Source organism: Cricetulus griseus (assembly GCF_003668045.3).
Source record: "Cricetulus griseus strain 17A/GY chromosome 1 unlocalized genomic scaffold, alternate assembly CriGri-PICRH-1.0 chr1_1, whole genome shotgun sequence".
Lineage (NCBI taxonomy): Eukaryota > Metazoa > Chordata > Mammalia > Rodentia > Cricetidae > Cricetulus > Cricetulus griseus.
This window is the reverse complement of record NW_023276807.1, coordinates 60613744-60632326: the sequence shown is the minus strand read 5'-3', so window position 1 is coordinate 60632326 and position 18583 is coordinate 60613744. Positions and strand designations below refer to the sequence as shown.

Here is an 18583-nt window from a genome sequence, read left to right as displayed (position 1 = left end):
ACAGACTCAGAGCTGAGAGGCAGTGACATCTTAGAAGTAGGCCTGACCTTCAACCTGCTTCAGGGTGAAGATAAGTTGGCCTGACCTGAGCATATCTCCTCTGAAAGGGTCTGCGCCACAGCCCTGGGAGGCAACAAATTCAGATCAAAGGCAGAGTGTCCTATGACTGTGCTCCTTACCCTCTTCCTCAGGCCAGAGGCCACCTTCAAAGATCCATAGAGCATGTACAGGACTCTTGCCTCGCACTTGTCCAGGCTCAGAAGAGATCTGAAGGGACAGGTATCCTCCAGAGGCAAAAGATGGATCATCCATCCCTTCAAACGTGCTTGCCCTGAGATCAGAGCAGAGTCTGGGGTCTCTGAGGCTCCCTAAGCGTGGGGCTGCTGACATTGGGGTTGAAATGCACTATTCTGTCTATGGCAGGGTGTTTGGCACCGCCCCTGGCCTCTAGCCACTAAATGCTAGTAGTTCTGCTTCCCTACGTGTGACAGCAAACACAAGGCTACAGCCCCACCCCAATCCCCAGAAAACATACCTTGTTTGAGAAGTACTGCCCTATGGAGCACAGAAGAGGTACACAGACACACAGAACTGTCCCCATGAAGGGTGTGCCCAGTGTAACATGCTGTGGAGTGGAATCTGTTTCACTCAGTGTCAAATAGAAAGGAAATGGTTTGCCTCCAAAAAGTACTTTCAGTGTATCCAGAAATATGACAGATTTTCTTAAATGTTCCCAAATATCATTTTCAAAATATGCTTGATGTGTAAAGAGAAGGAACACCTGTTTGTTGTCTGCTCATGAAGTGACATGGTTATCCCGTGGCCTATGAGTGCTTGCTGGTGGGCTGGGAAGGGACAAGACTCCTTTCTAGTTCTTTGGCTACTGTCTGAGTTGTGGATCTGTGTGCTTTGTGTGGGCTACAGAACGGCTTTACCCCCTTACACATCGCCTGCAAGAAGAATCACATTCGTGTCATGGAGCTGCTGCTGAAGACAGGGGCCTCCATCGATGCAGTCACCGAGGTAGGAGAAAGCATAGTTGTGCCTCCAGCCCCGCCCCCTCCATTGCCTTCCATGGGTATTCTTCATAGCTATGTGTGGCTGTGGGTGTGCATGTATACATGAATGTATACGTGTGCATGTGTATGTCAGCATTTCCCAAAAGGGGCTGGATCAAGGTGACTCAGACAAGAGGACTTTTCATGATGGGAGAGGATTGTTTGAGTTGTAAAGTCGCAACACTTTGATGCCGCTGCTTTTTGTCCCTGTGGCCATTTTCCTGAGAACAAGCCCACCTGCATTCAGTCGGTTTTCTCAGATGGCCATTCATGGAGCTCTCCAGAAACAGAAGAGCATAAGACATTGTGGCTTGCTCTTCCATGTGGGGATAGCTCCTGCTCAGCACACTCCACTTGTCTCTTCTAGTCTGGACTGACACCTCTCCATGTGGCGTCCTTCATGGGACACCTTCCTATTGTGAAAAACTTACTGCAGAGGGGAGCGTCACCCAATGTCTCCAATGTGGTAAGTTCTCAAAGACAGTGAGAGCTCTTGGCTCTGGCCCACAGCTCTGGGGGAAGCTGTGGAAGGGGGTCCCTGTTTTCTCCACCCACAGAAATGGGATTCTCAGGATAGCAAAGGTGTCAGGAATGGGGTGAACATTCCTCTCTATTGATGTTCCCCCAGTTAAATTTGTCACACAACTGTACATCTTTAGAGTTTTATTTTGGAACTTCTATAAGTGCAATCTGGAAGTACATCTCCACATTTGAATATTCATTAGCTCTGAGATTTACTTTCACATTTACCTAGACTACTGAGAGAAAGAGAAACAGAGACAGACTTGGCTGGGCAGCTTCAGCTCTTGGACAAAATCCTACCAAGCCCAGGCAGCAATCTGTGTCCTTTTGCAACCCCAACATGTGTTAACAGTTCTATAACTTTGTTATTTTGCAGAAAGTAGAGACCCCGTTGCACATGGCAGCCCGAGCAGGGCATACCGAAGTGGCCAAATACTTGCTCCAGAACAAAGCCAAAGTCAATGCCAAGGCCAAGGTGAGTCCCGGAGGCAGGAAAGGAAGGTTCCCAGTATCACTCCAGCCTAGTGAAGGAAAGCCATTCTCATCTGAGGGACTCACAGTCTTCGCCACTCCCACGTTGTCATACTGAAAGCTGTGTTTCTGTAGAGTAACAAGGCCCAGGGAGCAGGCCGGGCCTGTGGCTTTTATGGGGCTAGGGAGTAGATGTGAGGGAAGGAAGGGAGTCAGTAAGACTCCAGTCACCAATGGTAATCAGCTGGGATTCACTAGATTTGAAAGTGGAGGATTCCCCGTTGTTTACTGGATGGTGAAAAAAACATAGGGCCAGCTACCAAGTTTGCAAGATAGGCTGTGTGGCAAAGACTAGCACTCTGCAGGAGACAGGTTACTTTGAACGGCTGTATTTTAGCCCCCCCCAAAAAAACACATGCTATCCATGGAGAGCCTCCCCTCCCCCCACACACACCAAGAGCTATAGCTGGAAGTTGGGACAGAGTGAGATAAATGGCTGTCTCCCCTAATTCAGTGATTTCGTGCCCCATGACTGCTGGCATAGAGAACATCCAAGGAGAGTTCAAACATAAACAAGCATACAAGGCAGAAAGGTTGGGAGACAGAGCTTGTTGGAATAGTGATCAGTTTACTGAGTAGCTTCTTGGTGTTCAACATTGTGGACCCTTTGTGTCCATTAGCTGCTTGTTCTGAGCCTTATAAAATAAAATATTACAATTCCCACTTACAACTGGGGAAACTGAACCTTTGCGCAATTAAGTAGCAATAACCTCGAAGCTGGTGTGTTGTTAGAATTAAATAAGGTAGAGCATATTATTTTCTGTAACTCAGAGACTGGAAGAAATCCCAGATCTTTTTACTCATGCCTGAGTCACTTGCACTCTCTGGGCTTTACCTCCCGCCCCTGGGAAATACAGAGTTGGACCTGAGAAGGCTAACATTTCCAGTTCTGTGTTTTCACCTGGGGTCCAGGACGACCAGACACCGCTTCACTGTGCCGCTCGAATCGGCCACACGAGCATGGTGAAGCTCCTGTTGGAGAATGGCGCCAGCCCCAACCTGGCTACCACTGCCGGCCACACACCCCTGCACACTGCAGCCCGTGAGGGCCACGTGGACACAGCCCTGGCCCTTCTGGAGAAGGAGGCATCCCAAGCCTGTATGACCAAGGTACAGTCATATAGCCACTGTTCCAATTCTTAGAAAGCAACAGACTGGCAGGTTTAATGGCCCACCTGTGACCACAACACCCGGAAAGCTGAGACAGGAGGATCACTTGAGCCCAGGAGCTCAAGGCCAACCTGGGCAACATAGCAAGACTGGATCCCAAAAGAACAAAAACAGAAACCAAACAAACATGAACCCCCACATGTTTTTCAGAAACAATAGGTGAGGCCTGGGGCTCTGAAGGGAATCCCCATCTAACCTTCTTTGTGGTTTGTGGGACACTGCAGGTCCGTTGTGTCATCTCTTTCCCCAGAAAGGGCACAGTCAGTTCTCTGCTATGACCCAGGTTTCTTCTATTTCTCCTGCAGCAGTTAACTTGCTAGACATTTGCTCTGGGTTCCTGGATACAGGAAGGATCAGAGGGCTCAAGGACTGGGAAGTAGCTTTGTAAAGGAGTGCTTGCCTGGCACGCGAAGGCTCCAGGTTCACTCTGCAAAAGATAACTGACTAAATAGGTGAGATCCTGATGGACCGAGTGACACACACCTGTGATCCAATGCTTCAGAGAATGGAGCAAAGAGATCGGAGTTCAAGGCCAGCCTGGGCCCCATATTAAGATGGTCTCCAAAGGAACAATAATAAGTCAAAGGGACAACCCCTGCCTCCCTCAGTCAACAAGCAATTGACAATATCGGAGGTAGCCTTCTCTTGTTTCTCTTATGAGAGGTAGCCAGGTTGTACTCAGGGAGGCTTGTCCCTCTTGCAGGGACCAAAATACTCCGGTCCTTCTGTCACATTGGCATTCCCATGCTGGTTAGGGCAGGAAGAATCCTAACCATGCATTCCTTCAGGTCAGTGGCATTGGCTCCCATGGTCCTGATGGCCTGTGTTTCTTCTTAGAAAGGATTTACCCCCCTCCACGTGGCTGCGAAGTATGGGAAGGTACGGGTGGCTGAGCTGCTCCTGGGACATGATGCACATCCCAATGCGGCTGGAAAGGTGAATTTGAACTTCTCTCTTCTCTTGGGTTAGAGGAAGGACAGACTTCCCCACTGGGAATCACCTCTTGTACCTGGGCAGCCTTCCATAGAGAATGGTCTTTGGAGAAAGCAATCCTTGTCCATTAGAAGGACCTGGTGCTCTATGTACAAGTGTGTTGATTTCATGGCCCAACTCCCCAACAAGGATGAAGAAATGGCCCTAGATCCTGCTGGTGCTTCCTTTCAGTGGCTCTCCTTCAAGACTGGCTTTAGGCACACTTTTTTTTCTTTTTGTACAGTATTGATGGTAGAACCCAGCACTACTGTATATGCTAAACAAGAGATCTATTTTCACTTTTGTTGTGATAAAATGAAACCTGGGGCTTGCACATGCTTTACCACTGAACTATACCCATCCCGGTTTGGGATAGCTACTTACCTATGAAAGAAGTACCATGGATGAAGAATGGATCTTGGTTGTCTAAATGGTCCCTCATTTTCCTTCTGCTTTGTCACTCTGCAGAATGGCTTGACTCCCCTGCATGTAGCCGTCCATCACAACAACTTGGACATCGTCAAGCTTCTACTTCCCCGAGGTGGCTCCCCGCATAGCCCTGCCTGGGTAAGGCCCCTATACCAGCTCCTGTCTAAGCCAGTGGTTCTCAACCTTCCTAACATTGTCACTCTTTAATTTAATGCAATTCTTCATGCTGTGGTGATCCCCAACCACAAAATTATTTCTGCTGTTACTTTGTAACTGTAATTTTGCTGCTGTTATGAATAGTAATGTAAAAATCTGATAAGCAAGATATATGATATGCAACTCCTGTGAAAGGGTCATTCAACCCCCAGTGGGATCACAACCAACAGGTTGACAACTGCTGGTCTAAAGTGACCTCAGAGGTTTTGTGTTTGACTCTGTAAACACAGAGACTTCACAACACCTTCACAAATACTACCTGCAGGAGCACTGCTGCTATCTGAGGGCTCGTAGCATGGGAAGTGGGTAATACTTTTCTGTCAGAAGGTCCCTCACAATGGTGGAATTAAATTTACACCCTACGTGTCCCCACCCCCACCAGCTACATGTCAACTGTGTTTTGTAAACTAATGGTCAAAGGTCTGGTGTGTGAGTGAGGGTCTTCCTGGACCTACAAGCCTTGTTCTCAGAGTTTTCACTCGGTGGGACTGTGGCCCACTGGGATGTCTCATTCTGTGCCTGTTTCCAAGGTTCTAGTGCTGGGTGCAGTGGCCACACCTCTCTGGGCCTTGAAGCAAAGAGTCTTGTCTGAGTGTGAGGGTCTCCCTAGTTTACTTCTGTTTTTGAATATAGACACTGTGATGGGGCCTTTAACCCCTACATGTTCTGCAGTGGTTATACATCTGCTTCTGAAATGCACTTTCAAGAATAGGATTCTATGGCCCTCGAGGGACCAGGGAAGGGGAATTTAAAAAAAAAAAAAAAAAAAAAAAAAGCCAGCCAGAGGTCAGAGGAGCCTTTTGAGTACCAGATTCCCCCAGGGACAAGGTGAGATTTGTATCTGTGAGAAACAAGAGTATACTATGAGACTGACCAGGAACAGAGTCAGGGCCAGCATAGTAGAGACACCCCTGTTGCCTATACCAGGTGCCCTACCTTCTGACAGGGCAGCCTGAGAATGATTTATGACAGAATTCACTCACACAGCAGGAGCTCCAGTGCTGCCCACCAAGGAGAGAGTCATTCGGTGGGTCACTGTGCTTTAGCTGACACCTACTAATTTTACCAGTAAGGAGGGGACCGGATGGCCTCAGCTTGTTTTCCCTGCTCAGGATAATGCTCACCTCAACTCCCAGCATCCATCTCCTGCAGACACAGAGAGCCTCGGGAAGCCCTTGTCTCCTCAGGCTTCGCCCCTACTCCTGTCTCCTGTGGTAGCAAGTCCTACGTCATTGTGCAGAGGCAGCACACAGCCGGCTAAGATGTTGACTTACTCCTGATTCTAAAAATAAGAAACCGGACTCCCCTCCTCCTCCTCCTCCTCCTCCTCATTCCCACTTATATAAACGGAGCTGGAGCCAGGTTCATGATATTTAAAGAGAGCGAAAGGCAGCTCAAAGCCCGAACAGATGGGGTTTGTTTCCATGGCAAAAATAGTTTCCAAAGTAGTCTGGCAATTTTGTAGAATTTCACAGTAAATCCCTTTGCACCCAAACCAAACTCTTCCCTCCTCGGTCTGATGCTAACAGATTCCCTCCCGTGTGCATTCCTTCTCTGAGTTCATTTCCTGGGGGAAAAGAGCCTTTTACTGACATATACCCCTGTCTGACCTCTGCCTGGCACTCCAACCTAGTTGCCATTTCTCCTTGTCACCCACAAAAGGTCATCATTGCTTTAGTCTTGGTTTGGGGGACACTCTGATGGGTTGGTTCATGCTCCGAGATGGTCAATGACTCATCTTCCATTTTAACCCAAGGTGACCTGGAAGATTTAGCTGTCTCCAGGGTGAGCTTGTCCCTGACAAATCAGTATCTGTTCATGCCAGTGTGTTAGCTACCCACAGCAGCCCAAGTGACCTGGGGATCCTGCTGGTACATCCAGGGATGTACTGCAAATGTCTCCAATGACTGTGCCATGGGGGTGTTAAAACAAAAAGCCTTGCTTTGTTGTAGTGAATGTCTGTCCTTATTTCACTAAGACATCTCAGCCAGAAAAGTTGGTAGACCCTCAGTATTAAGTGGGTAGCAAGCAAAAGCCCACGGATAGCTCCCAGAGGTTATGGATCCTGTCGTGGAAACCTCCTGGCTTGGCAGTCCTCTACTCTGAATATTCCAGGGCCTGGCTACTCAAAGTGTGGTTCATGGACCATCAACCTCAGCATCAACTGGGGGCTGGTTAGGAACACAGAGCCCTAATGAGACCTTCTGGATCTAATTCTGCACTGAACACGGTCTCAAGTGCTAAGCACACCCATCACAGTCAATAAGCCAAAAGAACCTTGAGCTCGATGTCTGTTAGAGCACATCACCTCTCAGAGAGAGCATTGTCACAAAATAGGGAATAATCTAGATGCCTGCCTTCCTAACTATAAGTACCTGGGGTGATGCTCCAGTAAGATCATGAAGCAACGTCACCAACTGACCCTATCACCTGTCTACTGTAGGATGAGGAGCTCACTGTTACTAGATACCCAATCACTGACAATGTTTTGCTACCAAAAACACAAAAATAAATAAAATTTAAAGCCAGAAGTGATAGCTTATACCTGTATTTCCAGCACTTGAGAGTCTGAGACAGGAGAACTGCCTCAAGTTTGAGGCCTACCTAGGCTATATGGGATTTCCTGGACAGCTTGGACTGCAGAGTGAGACCCTAGAACAGAGTGAGACACAGTTAACTAGTAGGGCCAATACACGTCACCCTGCCTTGCCCAGAAGTGTGTGTATGGCAAAGCCACCACACAGGGCTGCACTGTTCACATGTCATGATTTTGGAAAGTACATAATTATATTTGATCCACCTAGATTTTTTTTTTTAGAAATAAACAAGGTGGATAGATGTTTCCCCTTTTAATGATCTTTAAAAATATGTAAGGAAGTCACCTAGATGGTGGAATAGTGCCCTGGGTCCCAGATGGCTTTGAGTAGAATAGAACTGGTTGGCATCCCCACATCCTTGACTCCCCTGCCAGCAGGTCCAAATCACAACACTGGGGGCCCAATTGCATAGGGAACAGTTTATTTTAGGGTTCTATTAAAAACAAACAGTAATACATACTGAAGAGGGAATGTAGGCTTCTCAAGAGCCGGTCATTCTGTTGCTGTTTTGAGACAGGGTTTCAATATTTGGCCCTGGCTGATTTCAGGCTCAACCCACCTCAGTCTCCAGAATATTGGGATCACAGATGTGTGCCCCTGTACGAGGTTCCCGGTTTCTTTTCCATATAAAGCATTTGGGGCTTTGAGTCCCTACTGCCAGCAGGGAAGGTGGGAAACCTTAACTCTTCCCTACCTTGCCTTCAAGCTGGAATCCAAGTTTTGCCTGATAACATTGCTTCCTGCCCAGCAGCGAGTCTGAAGAAGATGATAGGTCATGACAGAGGGTGAGAAGGCTGCAGAAGTTTGCCGGCTATGCGAGCCTGCAGATCTAGCTCCAAGCTGGTAGTTTGTCTATTTGTTTATTAATTTAACATGCCTTCCTTGATGACAACAGCCCTGCTCAGAGGGTGAGCCAGGCCTAGCCCCACCCGGTACCCTCCTGTCATTACCTCATCAGTCTGTCAGGGGAAACAGATCTCAGGTACCTTCTTCTGTTTCAGAATGGCTACACTCCTTTGCACATTGCTGCCAAGCAGAACCAGATAGAGGTGGCCCGCAGTCTGCTGCAGTATGGGGGGTCAGCGAATGCTGAGTCTGTACAAGGTGTGACCCCACTGCACCTTGCTGCCCAAGAGGGCCACACGGAAATGGTTGCTCTTCTCCTATCAAAGCAAGCCAATGGCAACCTGGGGAACAAGGTAGGTCCCTCTGAGTTTACCTCACAGCTTCAGTGTAGGTATCAGCTTATAAGTGCTTGCCCAATGCTCTGCTTCTGCCTGAGATAGGTGGGCAGGACCCTGACAACAGTCCTATGTAAGTTTTATCTCAGTATAATACTGAATTCACAGCCTGCTGGGAAGGCTGTGAGACCCTAAGCCTTGGGTATCCTTCCAGTGTCATCCTGCCTTTCTGTACCTCTTTGAGGACCTACAAGAAGACCACCCTGGAAACCCAGAGTATACTTGCCCCAGTGTAGGCTAGCATGTACATTCAGGAGTACACTGCATAATTTGGTACTGAATATCTGCTTTCTGTGGTAGAAGGTATGTTTTGCGTGGTGTCTTCCATCTTCTCGGGTTCTTGTAATTCTTCCCATGTAAAAATCCAGGCCTAGTAGCTCATGATAATAGTCCCAGTGTTGCTGGGGGTAAGGGAGACAGGAGGGACATTGAAGCCCACTGACCAGCCAGCAGAGAGCTGTTTGTAGTGAGTGACCCTGTCTTAAAGATAAGGTGCATAGCTCCTAAAGTTGGCACTAAGGTTGACCTCTGACCTCCAAACATGCACATGTATGTGTACATCTGCACACAGACTCAAAGTGGTTCTCGATGTTGCATAATTCCATTAATAGGACAGGCAAATTCACAGAGACTGATTAGTGTTAGGGATTGTAGTCTCTCCATAACTATTAATTCTATTTTCCTTTCCTTGGGAGATCCTCCCCCTCCCTAGTTCCTAACTCTACCCCTAACCTCTGTGGTTGTACAGATAGATGGTAGCATGGCTATTGAAGGCTTAAAGGCTAACATGCACATATAAAAGAATACATACCCATATTTGGCTTTTGGGGTCTGGGTTACTTCATTCATGTCCTAGCTCCATCCATTTACTTGTGAATTCCATGATTTCATTTTTAACAGCTGAATACTATTCTGTTGTGTAAATGAACCACATGTTCATTATCCATTCGTCTGTTTGGATATCTAGGATGTTTCCAATTGCTGAGTAAAACAGCAATGAATATGGCTGAGCAAGATCCTCTGTGGTAGGATGAAGAATCCTTTGGGTGGATGCCCAAGGGTGGGATAGCTGGATTTTGAGGTAGATTGACTCCCAGTTTCCTGAGGAACCACCACACTGATTTCCATAGTGGCTATGGAAAGTCTTGGGGTTTAAACACACCCAAGGAAACACAAGGAATAAATAATCGAAGACCAGCAAATCAAGAGCAGGGTAGGGGACCCACACCATAGCAACAAAATGACAGGAATCAATAAGTACTGCTCATTGATAACTCTCAATATTAATGATCTCAACTCTCCAATTAAGCAAAAATCTCAAAAGTGACAGGTTAGATTAGGAACAAGGATGGACCTTGAGTGACCTGAGGCATGCAGAGACAAGTGGAGTCATTGCATGGGGAACCAGAATTGGGCTTATGTATTCAGCATGAAGAGTAAAGGGAATGAGACTTTACATAAGACGGTGGTAGCCTGTATCTTCTAGAATAAGAAGCCAAGGCACCAAAGTTTACCATGGAAATAACAATTACCACAAGTGAAAGTCTTCATTAAGCTAATCTATTATCTGTGGGCCAACTCCAGCCCACTGCTTAGTTCTATAAAGCTTCATTGGAACTTAGCCATGTGTAGACAGCTTTTTTTCTGTCCCACAGCCATTTAGTCCCCCAAAACACACAGAGGATTATATTAATTTTAAACTGTTTGGCTGATGGCTCAGGCTTCTTATTGGCTAGCTCTCTCTTAATTATTAGGCCATTTCTATTCATCTGTGTATCTTCACGTGGTTTTGGCTTACCAGTGAAGCCAGGGCCTCTTTCTTCCTCGGCAGCTACATGGTGCCTTTCTGGCAACTCACTCCCTGCATTCTTCTTCCCAGAATTCTCCTAATCTGGTAGCCCAGCCTATACTTCCTGCCTGGCTACATCCGCCTGTCCATTGGCCAAAACAGCTTTATTCATCAACCAATAAGAGAAACATATTCACAGCACACAAGACATACCCCACCAGCCATGCCCAGTGGTTTCCATGCTGGTTAGAACTGCTTGTTACAAGGGTCGCCAAAGCTACAAAGTTACAGGTCTCAATTATCACAGGTCTCATACGTTAGCAGTCTGGCCATTAATAGAAAAAGCTGCCTGACACTTCACCATGTTAGTCACCTGACATTCAGATGAGGACCTAGAGGCCCAGGAAAAGAAAATTTTTGCCAAATAACCAGTCAGATAGCTGCTTTGGTGCTGCACAGGCCTGGGGCTCTCAAGCCTCACAGTTCTGTCACTATAGCCTGAAATTCTTCCCTGGCTCAAAGCTGATGGACATCTGTTTCTTTTTAGAGTGGACTCACTCCTCTACACCTGGTAGCACAAGAAGGCCATGTTCCAGTGGCAGACGTGCTGATCAAACATGGCGTCACAGTGGATGCTACCACCCGGGTAAGGCAGGCAACCCCATCCTGCATCTGTAATGGCTCTGTCTCTTAGCTGCATGCTCCATCACAATCCACCCAGATGTCCCCCTCACACATTAGAGCATCACAGGGGCATCCCCTCACACCTCAGCATTGTCTCCTTCATGGAGACAAAACCTTGAGGACCAACTGCCTTTTCCTGGGACTGGTAAGAAGTCTCGAGACACCAGCATTCATGGTCACTAGTTATAACCGGGAATTTTAACAGTTTACTAGACCTTTGGGTTTGTCATACGAACTTGGATGGGGTGTTTACACATGATGTTACGTCCTGCCTCGTTTTGTGTGAAGTAAGCATGTGGAGGGTGTCCAGACTTCCTCTGTGTCACGTGGAAGTATAGCCCTTTTATTGCCAGGGTTGTGTTGATGGGAGTTTGACTTTCTCTCAAGCTCTCTGTGGCAAAGAGCCCTATGTTGTGTGTAAGGGTGGCTGTGTGTGTGGCGCACAGCACCCTGCTCTGGGCGTGTGCAGTGTAGGGGTGATGACTGGGGGTGACAGGAAGGAGTTGTAAAATGTGACATCTAGAATAAGAAGCTGGCAGCCCAGGGGGAGAAAAAAGCACCTCCAGCTGGTGGGAGAAGGAACTGCATGGAAGAGGAACACCCTGGTTCCTCTTGTTGCCAGACATCTGCCTTAAGCAGAAAGGACAAGGGGCTGAGGATGTAACTCGGGGTAGAGAGTTTGCCTAACCATGTGCAAGGAAGGTCCTGGGTTCTGTCCCCAGCACAGAACTCCCCCCCCAAAGAAGGAACAGAGTGACACTGCCAGCAACATGCACACACGCACCCCAGTTGCACAGATGCACTAGCCACTCACCTGAGAAGAGCTGCCTACAGCTCCAACAAAAATCTCTTTAAGGCCCAAGAGTATCCTTGGCCTAGTTCAGTCTTTGGGGTCCTTCCCTGAAGAACCCTGTTCTGGAGATTGAAGCTGTCTCATAGATTACAAAGTCATCCCAGGACATGAAGGTCTGACCCATGGGATCTGTGTTCAGAGGATTGCTGTAATCTTCAGCTGGCTCCCTAAGGACATGTGTGACAAAAGACATGTCAGCCATTTGGGCATAACACCAAAGTAATCAATGGAAGCTGGAGCCCAGCTTTAGCAGGAGGGTGTGGAGCACCTGCTGGTGTGTGGGAGATCAGGCTCCATCCCTACCTAAGAAACAAAAATCAATACGAGAGACTTTTTGGGAAATAGCACTGCAGCCCACTGTCACACAGCTAACCATGGCCCATCCCTTTAGACCATGGTCAGTTCCTATAAACTCTAGTAACTCAGCTAGCATCTGGATATTTACAGTGGGGCTCCACCCCTCTAGTAGAAGACAGAAAGAAGTCTGTTATTGTGAACATTAGCATTGACAGTGCATGGCTATCTGTCTTTCCAGAGCTCCTCCTAGCACAGACCTGTCAGCCCCTTCTTCTAAAAAGAACACTTCTGGAATCTTGGCCCCCGATCTCAGATCCCCTGCCACACCCCAAGCCTTTCTAAGCACGGCCACAGACATTAGTCCCCCTCTGTCCTCTCTCTGCTTCTTCATGTCAGCTGACCTTGATCATCTTCAAGGCTAGCAGCTTTCAGCCTAGCCCTCTCTCCCGGGTTCATGTCAGCCTTCCAATTGCCTGCTTGATGACTTCGGGGACATCTCAACCTTCTTTTGTCTGACACTAGTCCTGTCCCTTCTCTAACCAGCATCAGCTCTGTCTCTTCAGCAGCCCCCACCCTTCCCCATAGCCTCTTTCCCCTCCCTTAAGCAGCCGCTTCTGCAAGGATCTGTTTGAGCGTGGCTCTGCTGGTGCTTGGGATACCCGAATGACTTCATAACCACCTTCTTTTCTTGCCTTTAAGATGGGTTACACCCCACTCCACGTGGCCAGTCATTATGGAAATATCAAGCTGGTGAAGTTTTTGCTACAGCACCAGGCGGATGTCAATGCCAAGACCAAGGTACAGGGAGGGGTACCTTACATCCATCTCCCACGCTGACAGCTCCTGGGCACTCACTTAGGAGGCAGCCTGAGCCACTCCAGGCCCTGCTTCAGTCCTGAACTCTGAACCTAGAGAAGGAAGTGGGGGTTGGCGGGGCAGTTGTAATAGATAGACTTTGGAGTTTGTATGCAGTTCTTCCCCCCAACAGCTAACTGACCATGTCAAATGCCTGCCTTACTTCATAGCTAGGATACAGCCCCTTGCACCAGGCAGCTCAGCAGGGACACACAGACATTGTGACACTGCTTCTGAAGAATGGTGCTTCTCCAAACGAGGTCAGCTCGGTGAGTACCACCTGGTCCCTTTTCACATAGTGTGGGGAGCATCCTTGACCATGTAAGTTGCTGACACTCTGGAGTCTGGGCAGAGCTAGGCACCATAATGTAGCTGCCTTGTATAGTCCAGGATGGTTCTCTTTTTGGTCACTGTAGTGTATCCTTTGTAACACCATGCCTCCTCTCCTCTGGCTTGTAACTATTCCTGCTGACATACCATCTGGTGTGTTTGAAGCTACCTTCATCAAGGATGGCATCAGTAGACAAAATTAAATACTTTGCACCTCAAATACACCCCTGGCAGCCTTGGTGATGTGGTTTGGGATGAATTCCCTGTCCTGACCATGGGGTTTGTAGGGTTAACCTGCAGGGCTGTTCCCAACTCACAGCTGTGGACCCTTGGCTGTAGGTGTTTGCTGAGGGTGTAACTGCAGATGGGCTGAAGTCATGTGCCGCCCAGGCACGCTCTGCAAGCAGAGAAGACCTTCAAAGAGAATAAGAGCTACAATGCCTTGCAGTTTCCACCTAACCCTTTCGCTTAAAATCAAAACATTCAAGTGTGCCCCTATCCCATTTGGGGAATTTGTGACTTCTGACTGCTCTAAGTAGTTGCTTTAAATCATTCAGGATGGCTGCTATTATAACACTCAGTTGTTGGCAGCTGAAGAAGGGGTGTGGGAACATTGCTGTTACCTGGTTCTTCCCAGCAGTGCTTGTGGGCCTTGTGGGGACTTGGCCCTGTTCTCATGTCCAGGCCATAAACTTCACACTGAGGCCTTATAGTGTGTCCTGCTTGCCTCTCTGCCTTGTCTCATCTCTGTGGTCTCCGGGATCACACACTTGTACACAGATCTTGGCTTCAAGGCCCAGTCTGTCCGCTTAGGCCCTTCTGAAGAATCCAAGCAAGCCTGGTCTGTGTGCAAGAGACAGACTCCTCTGACTGTCTGCTTTCCCTCTGTCCTAGAATGGAACCACACCTCTGGCAATAGCCAAGCGTTTGGGCTATATCTCTGTAACAGACGTGCTCAAGGTGGTCACGGATGAAACCAGTGTAGTGGTATGTCTGCCCCACCCCCCTGAGGCAGCCCCCACCCCCACCCCAGCTACAGTCAGTGCTCTGAGGGTTACTGCCCAAAGCCAATGCCTCCCACCTTGTAGGTACTACTAGCTACAGGTGGGGCAATACTGCCACCTAGTGTCCAAAGAATTGGATGGGGCTTGAGGAAAGGGCAAGCAGTCTGGCATTATCCTGCCTGTGGCACCTAACGGCTTCAGCTTCCAGATCAAATGCCTCCTAGCCTGGTTCTCTTTGGAGATGCGTCTTTCCGTGTCCCTTCGTGGTTGCTCATCTGGGACAATAGCTGGGCTGAAGCAAGGATACCACTCTCCATTCTGAGTGGGTCCTATCCCCTGCCCTTTCTCTTTTCAGTTAGTCAGTGACAAACATCGGATGAGCTACCCTGAGACAGTGGATGAGATCCTGGATGTATCTGAAGATGAAGGTAAAATCTTTGGTGATGAACTCAGACTCTAACCTCTCAGGCTGCCCTCGGAAAAGATCCAGGCTATACATACAAGCACACATTGAAACCAGGGAGACCCGCTCCTTACAAATACTATTGACAGAATACCTCCTTCATGATGATCCTCAGTGAAGGAAAATTGAGAACTTAGAGGTTAATATTTTAGACCTCTAGTCTTTATGTGCAGATTAGTTGTATATATGATGCTCCTGCAGCTGATCAAGAATGGGTCCACTCAAGCTAGCTCTAAGAGCTGGCGGCAGCTGCAGCGACATCTGGCTGCTGTTTTCCTTGAGCCTCTTCAAATGATAAGGCAGATTGTTTAAAAAGAGAGTGTGTCTTGGTCGGCTGCCTTGTCAGAAGACAGTGTGGTGGGCAGGAAATTTGGAGTCTTCCATTGTCTTTGGGGAGATAAAGGTTTCTACTTCATGATCTCCAGAGTATCTTTCCAGTTTCCCTTCCCCAAGTAAGCCCTGCTTCCTCACAGAATTGAGGGAATGCAGGATAGCATAGAGTCAGGCCTGCTCTCTGGCTCCTTCCGTCTGGAATTCGGTGGTTGTGTGACAGTCAGCTAGAGTTTCTAGCACATACACCCTTAACAACATGCCTCTCGCTTTCTGGAGTCTGATGCTGTCATTCCTTCAACTTGGCTCTTCTTTGCCTTCCAGGAACTGCTCAGATAACTGTAATGGGTATGAAATGCTTTATGTTCCCTGTGGTCTCTCTCACCAGAGCACATCCCACCATAAGCCCACGAGTCCTCACTAACCCATGCCTGCTTTTCATCCCCGCCCCCCCCTTGGCCCCATGCAGGGCCTGGAGCTGACTAAACAGGACATGCACACCATGAAACCACCTCTGTATCTGTGCCCATGCCACTGTGTCTGTGCTCATCCTGCATGAACAGTTACACTTCCATCCTGTCAGCTCCAGGTCATAGGGCCGAGTTCCTCCTGCAGAGCCCAGGCTGCTGCTCTAGTCAGGCTAGGATGAGGGGATGGGTACAGGTTGCTGATTTAGGTGCAGGGAGTTGGATCCTCTTTATGGATTTGGAACTACAAATAACAATTCCAGGATGAGGAATTCTCAAGGTACAGAAATAATAATGGAAACAAAGGGGTTTCCATGACAAAAAGAGTGCTCCAGCCTCCAGTGAATAGGTTTGAGCACTGTGCTGCTTCCCCCTCTGTAATGGCAGATTGGAAGTATCTGCAAACTAAACGGGGTGTGGTAGCTCATGCCTTTAATCCCAGTATTCAGGAGGCAGAGACAGGCGGGTTCTTGAGTTCAAGACCAGCCTAGTCTACAAAGCAAGTTCCAGAACAGCCTGAGCTACACAGAGAAATCCTGTCTCAAAAAAGAAAAAAAGAAATATATCTGTAACTGTGACTCTATGTGGAGCCATTTTACACTCTGAAAGAGCTGCTGTGTGATGAGAAAGTCATCAAACAAACAAACAAAAACCTTCTTTCTGGCTATGTTGTTCTCCATCCTTCAAAGCCGGGAGGGGGGAGAGACAGTGGGATTAGAGCCTGACCCACCCTGGGCTCTAGTGCTGGAAGAGCAGGACTGGGAATTTCCATGGCTAACAGACCCCTCGGGCATCCGAAACCAGCACTGCCCTCCACTTTAGAGTAGACATCGAGAGGTGGACTGTGAAAAGTGCTTACTAGGAACAGAAAGTGACTTCTTATCCCCAGCCTGCCACTCACTTGAGCTCCTGGTTTTCAGGTGAAGAACTTGTTGGCTCCAAGGCTGAGAGGCGGGACTCCCGCGATGTGGGTGAGGAGAAAGAGCTGTTGGATTTTGTGCCGAAGCTAGACCAAGTGTAAGATGGGCTCAGCGCGGGTGGGAGGATCATGCTGTGGATAGCCAGGTGCGGCTCTAGGACTCAGGGTAGCGGAAAGCCAGGCCTGGGTGTGCCAAGGGAGGGAGGGGCTTCGAGGTGCAGGGAGGCATGGGTCAGTTTGTTGATAAGAGAGGCATTTTATCACGTGAGATGAGGTGAGGGGTGAACAAACAGGTCATTAGATGGACTCAAGTTTGTCACTCAGGTCTCTCAGGATGATGGAGGGGCCTGCTTCAAATGTTCTGCTCTGTGATTGGCTGATGTTTCTGGTTCGTAGGGTGGAATCCCCAGCCATCCCAAGGATCCCTTGTGTCACCCCGGAGACTGTGGTCATCCGATCTGAAGACCCAGAACAGGTAAGGAACTCTTTGTCTCTGCCTGTCACAGAGGGGGAGAACATGCCATGATTGTGTTCCTGTGACCTGGGGACAATAGGAGGTAAAGTGGAAAAGAAGCCCACACCCTCAGATCCATGATTCCCTGTTGGTTGGCATACTCATTATGCCCGCTGTGGGTTCCCGGAGCCCCACAGTGGAGGGCTCCAAGTGTGAGGAACACTATCATAAAATGCAGGAAGATGTTCAGGCCACCAGCTGTGGGGCCAGGAAGGAGCCTTCCCCCTGTGGTGCACAAACAATGAAGCTCTGACACCTCAGCATCCTCTCTCTTGAGAAGGGGTCACTGTGCCTTTCCTCATCTTCCCCCATTTGATAATAGGAGCCAGAGACCCCCACATGGACAGAAAGGTATCAGAGCACTGTTCTCAGTGTAACAGTTGTTTGTGACAGTATCCTGTTTGTGCCTTCCTAGCCTTCCACTGGATTTTGTCCACAGGTAGCTAGGGGTGGAGGATGACAATGGTTCCAGTTTTAAAGATTAGGCCATTGTCACTCTCCTCTGGAGCAAGAACACTTCTTAGGGAGATGAGAGAGTTGATGTGGTGTTGAAGGCTGCCATGTCTGCCCTAAGGCCTGACCTGACAACCAGGGTGGGCTGAACCCCTCCCCGCTCCACAAAAGGATATGAGTCTGAAAATATGCTAGGGTGTCAGCATGGTCAACAGCATTGGTGTTGCTGTGCATTTGAGAGATAATCAGATGGGACCCTGGTGCCACTGTGACATTGTCCCTGGATGCTGTCAAAGCAGCAGGAACAAGCCCAGGAGACCTGAATGAGTCTTATCCTATAACCATCCTGTTCTCTACACACGCACACACACACACACACACACACACACACACACACACACACACACACACACACACACGGAGAGAACCAGTGGTTTGTACATGCTAAGCAGATCCCCAATTTCCCTTTCCAAGTCTTTGCTTAAGTCATTACCCCGGTCAGAGATGTATACTACATTTTTGCTAATTGCCCATCTAGGGATCCATATAAAGGGTTGGGTTTAATTCTCTCCCATGAGCTGCTATCAACTCTGAGGCCACAAATAGTCTTCCACCAGCGAGGAATTTCATGGAAGTGGTTTCTTTCAGCTGAGCTCTGGGGCCTGAGCACATGTTTGGGTATCCTACGGGTAAGATAAGAGACAGGATACTCTTTTCTTTTCCACAGGGATCTAAAGAGTACGATGAGGACTCACTCATTCCCAGTAGCCCAGCCACAGAGACCTCAGACAACATTAGCCCCGTGGCCAGTCCTGTCCACACAGGGTGAGTGTTGCACACATCTGGGTGTTTCCTGTCCTTGAGAAGGAAGCCAGCCCTGTCATGATCT

At 48.4% G+C, this 18583-nt stretch overlaps 1 protein-coding gene across 2 annotated transcripts in view; it reads left to right on the top strand.

Moving 5' to 3' along the window:
* The window catches only part of Ank1 (ankyrin 1), an 83928-nt gene that overhangs the window by 30378 nt on the left and 34967 nt on the right, over positions 1-18583 (top strand). Inside the window, exons 10-25 of one of the 2 annotated variants that reach the window (XM_035452876.1) lie at positions 925-1023; positions 1426-1524; positions 1957-2055; positions 3024-3221; positions 4119-4217; positions 4722-4820; positions 8497-8694; positions 11073-11171; positions 13059-13157; positions 13385-13483; positions 14439-14531; positions 14904-14976; positions 15666-15689; positions 16729-16825; positions 17124-17202; positions 18422-18519. In XM_035452876.1, coding sequence (XP_035308767.1) covers positions 925-1023; positions 1426-1524; positions 1957-2055; positions 3024-3221; positions 4119-4217; positions 4722-4820; positions 8497-8694; positions 11073-11171; positions 13059-13157; positions 13385-13483; positions 14439-14531; positions 14904-14976; positions 15666-15689; positions 16729-16825; positions 17124-17202; positions 18422-18519 — 1652 coding nt within the window. Of the gene's footprint in view, positions 1-924; positions 1024-1425; positions 1525-1956; positions 2056-2963; positions 3222-4118; positions 4218-4721; positions 4821-8496; positions 8695-11072; positions 11172-13058; positions 13158-13384; positions 13484-14438; positions 14532-14903; positions 14977-15665; positions 15690-16728; positions 16826-17123; positions 17203-18421; positions 18520-18583 lie in introns of those variants that run through there. The other variant, XM_035452877.1, reaches the window with a different exon arrangement.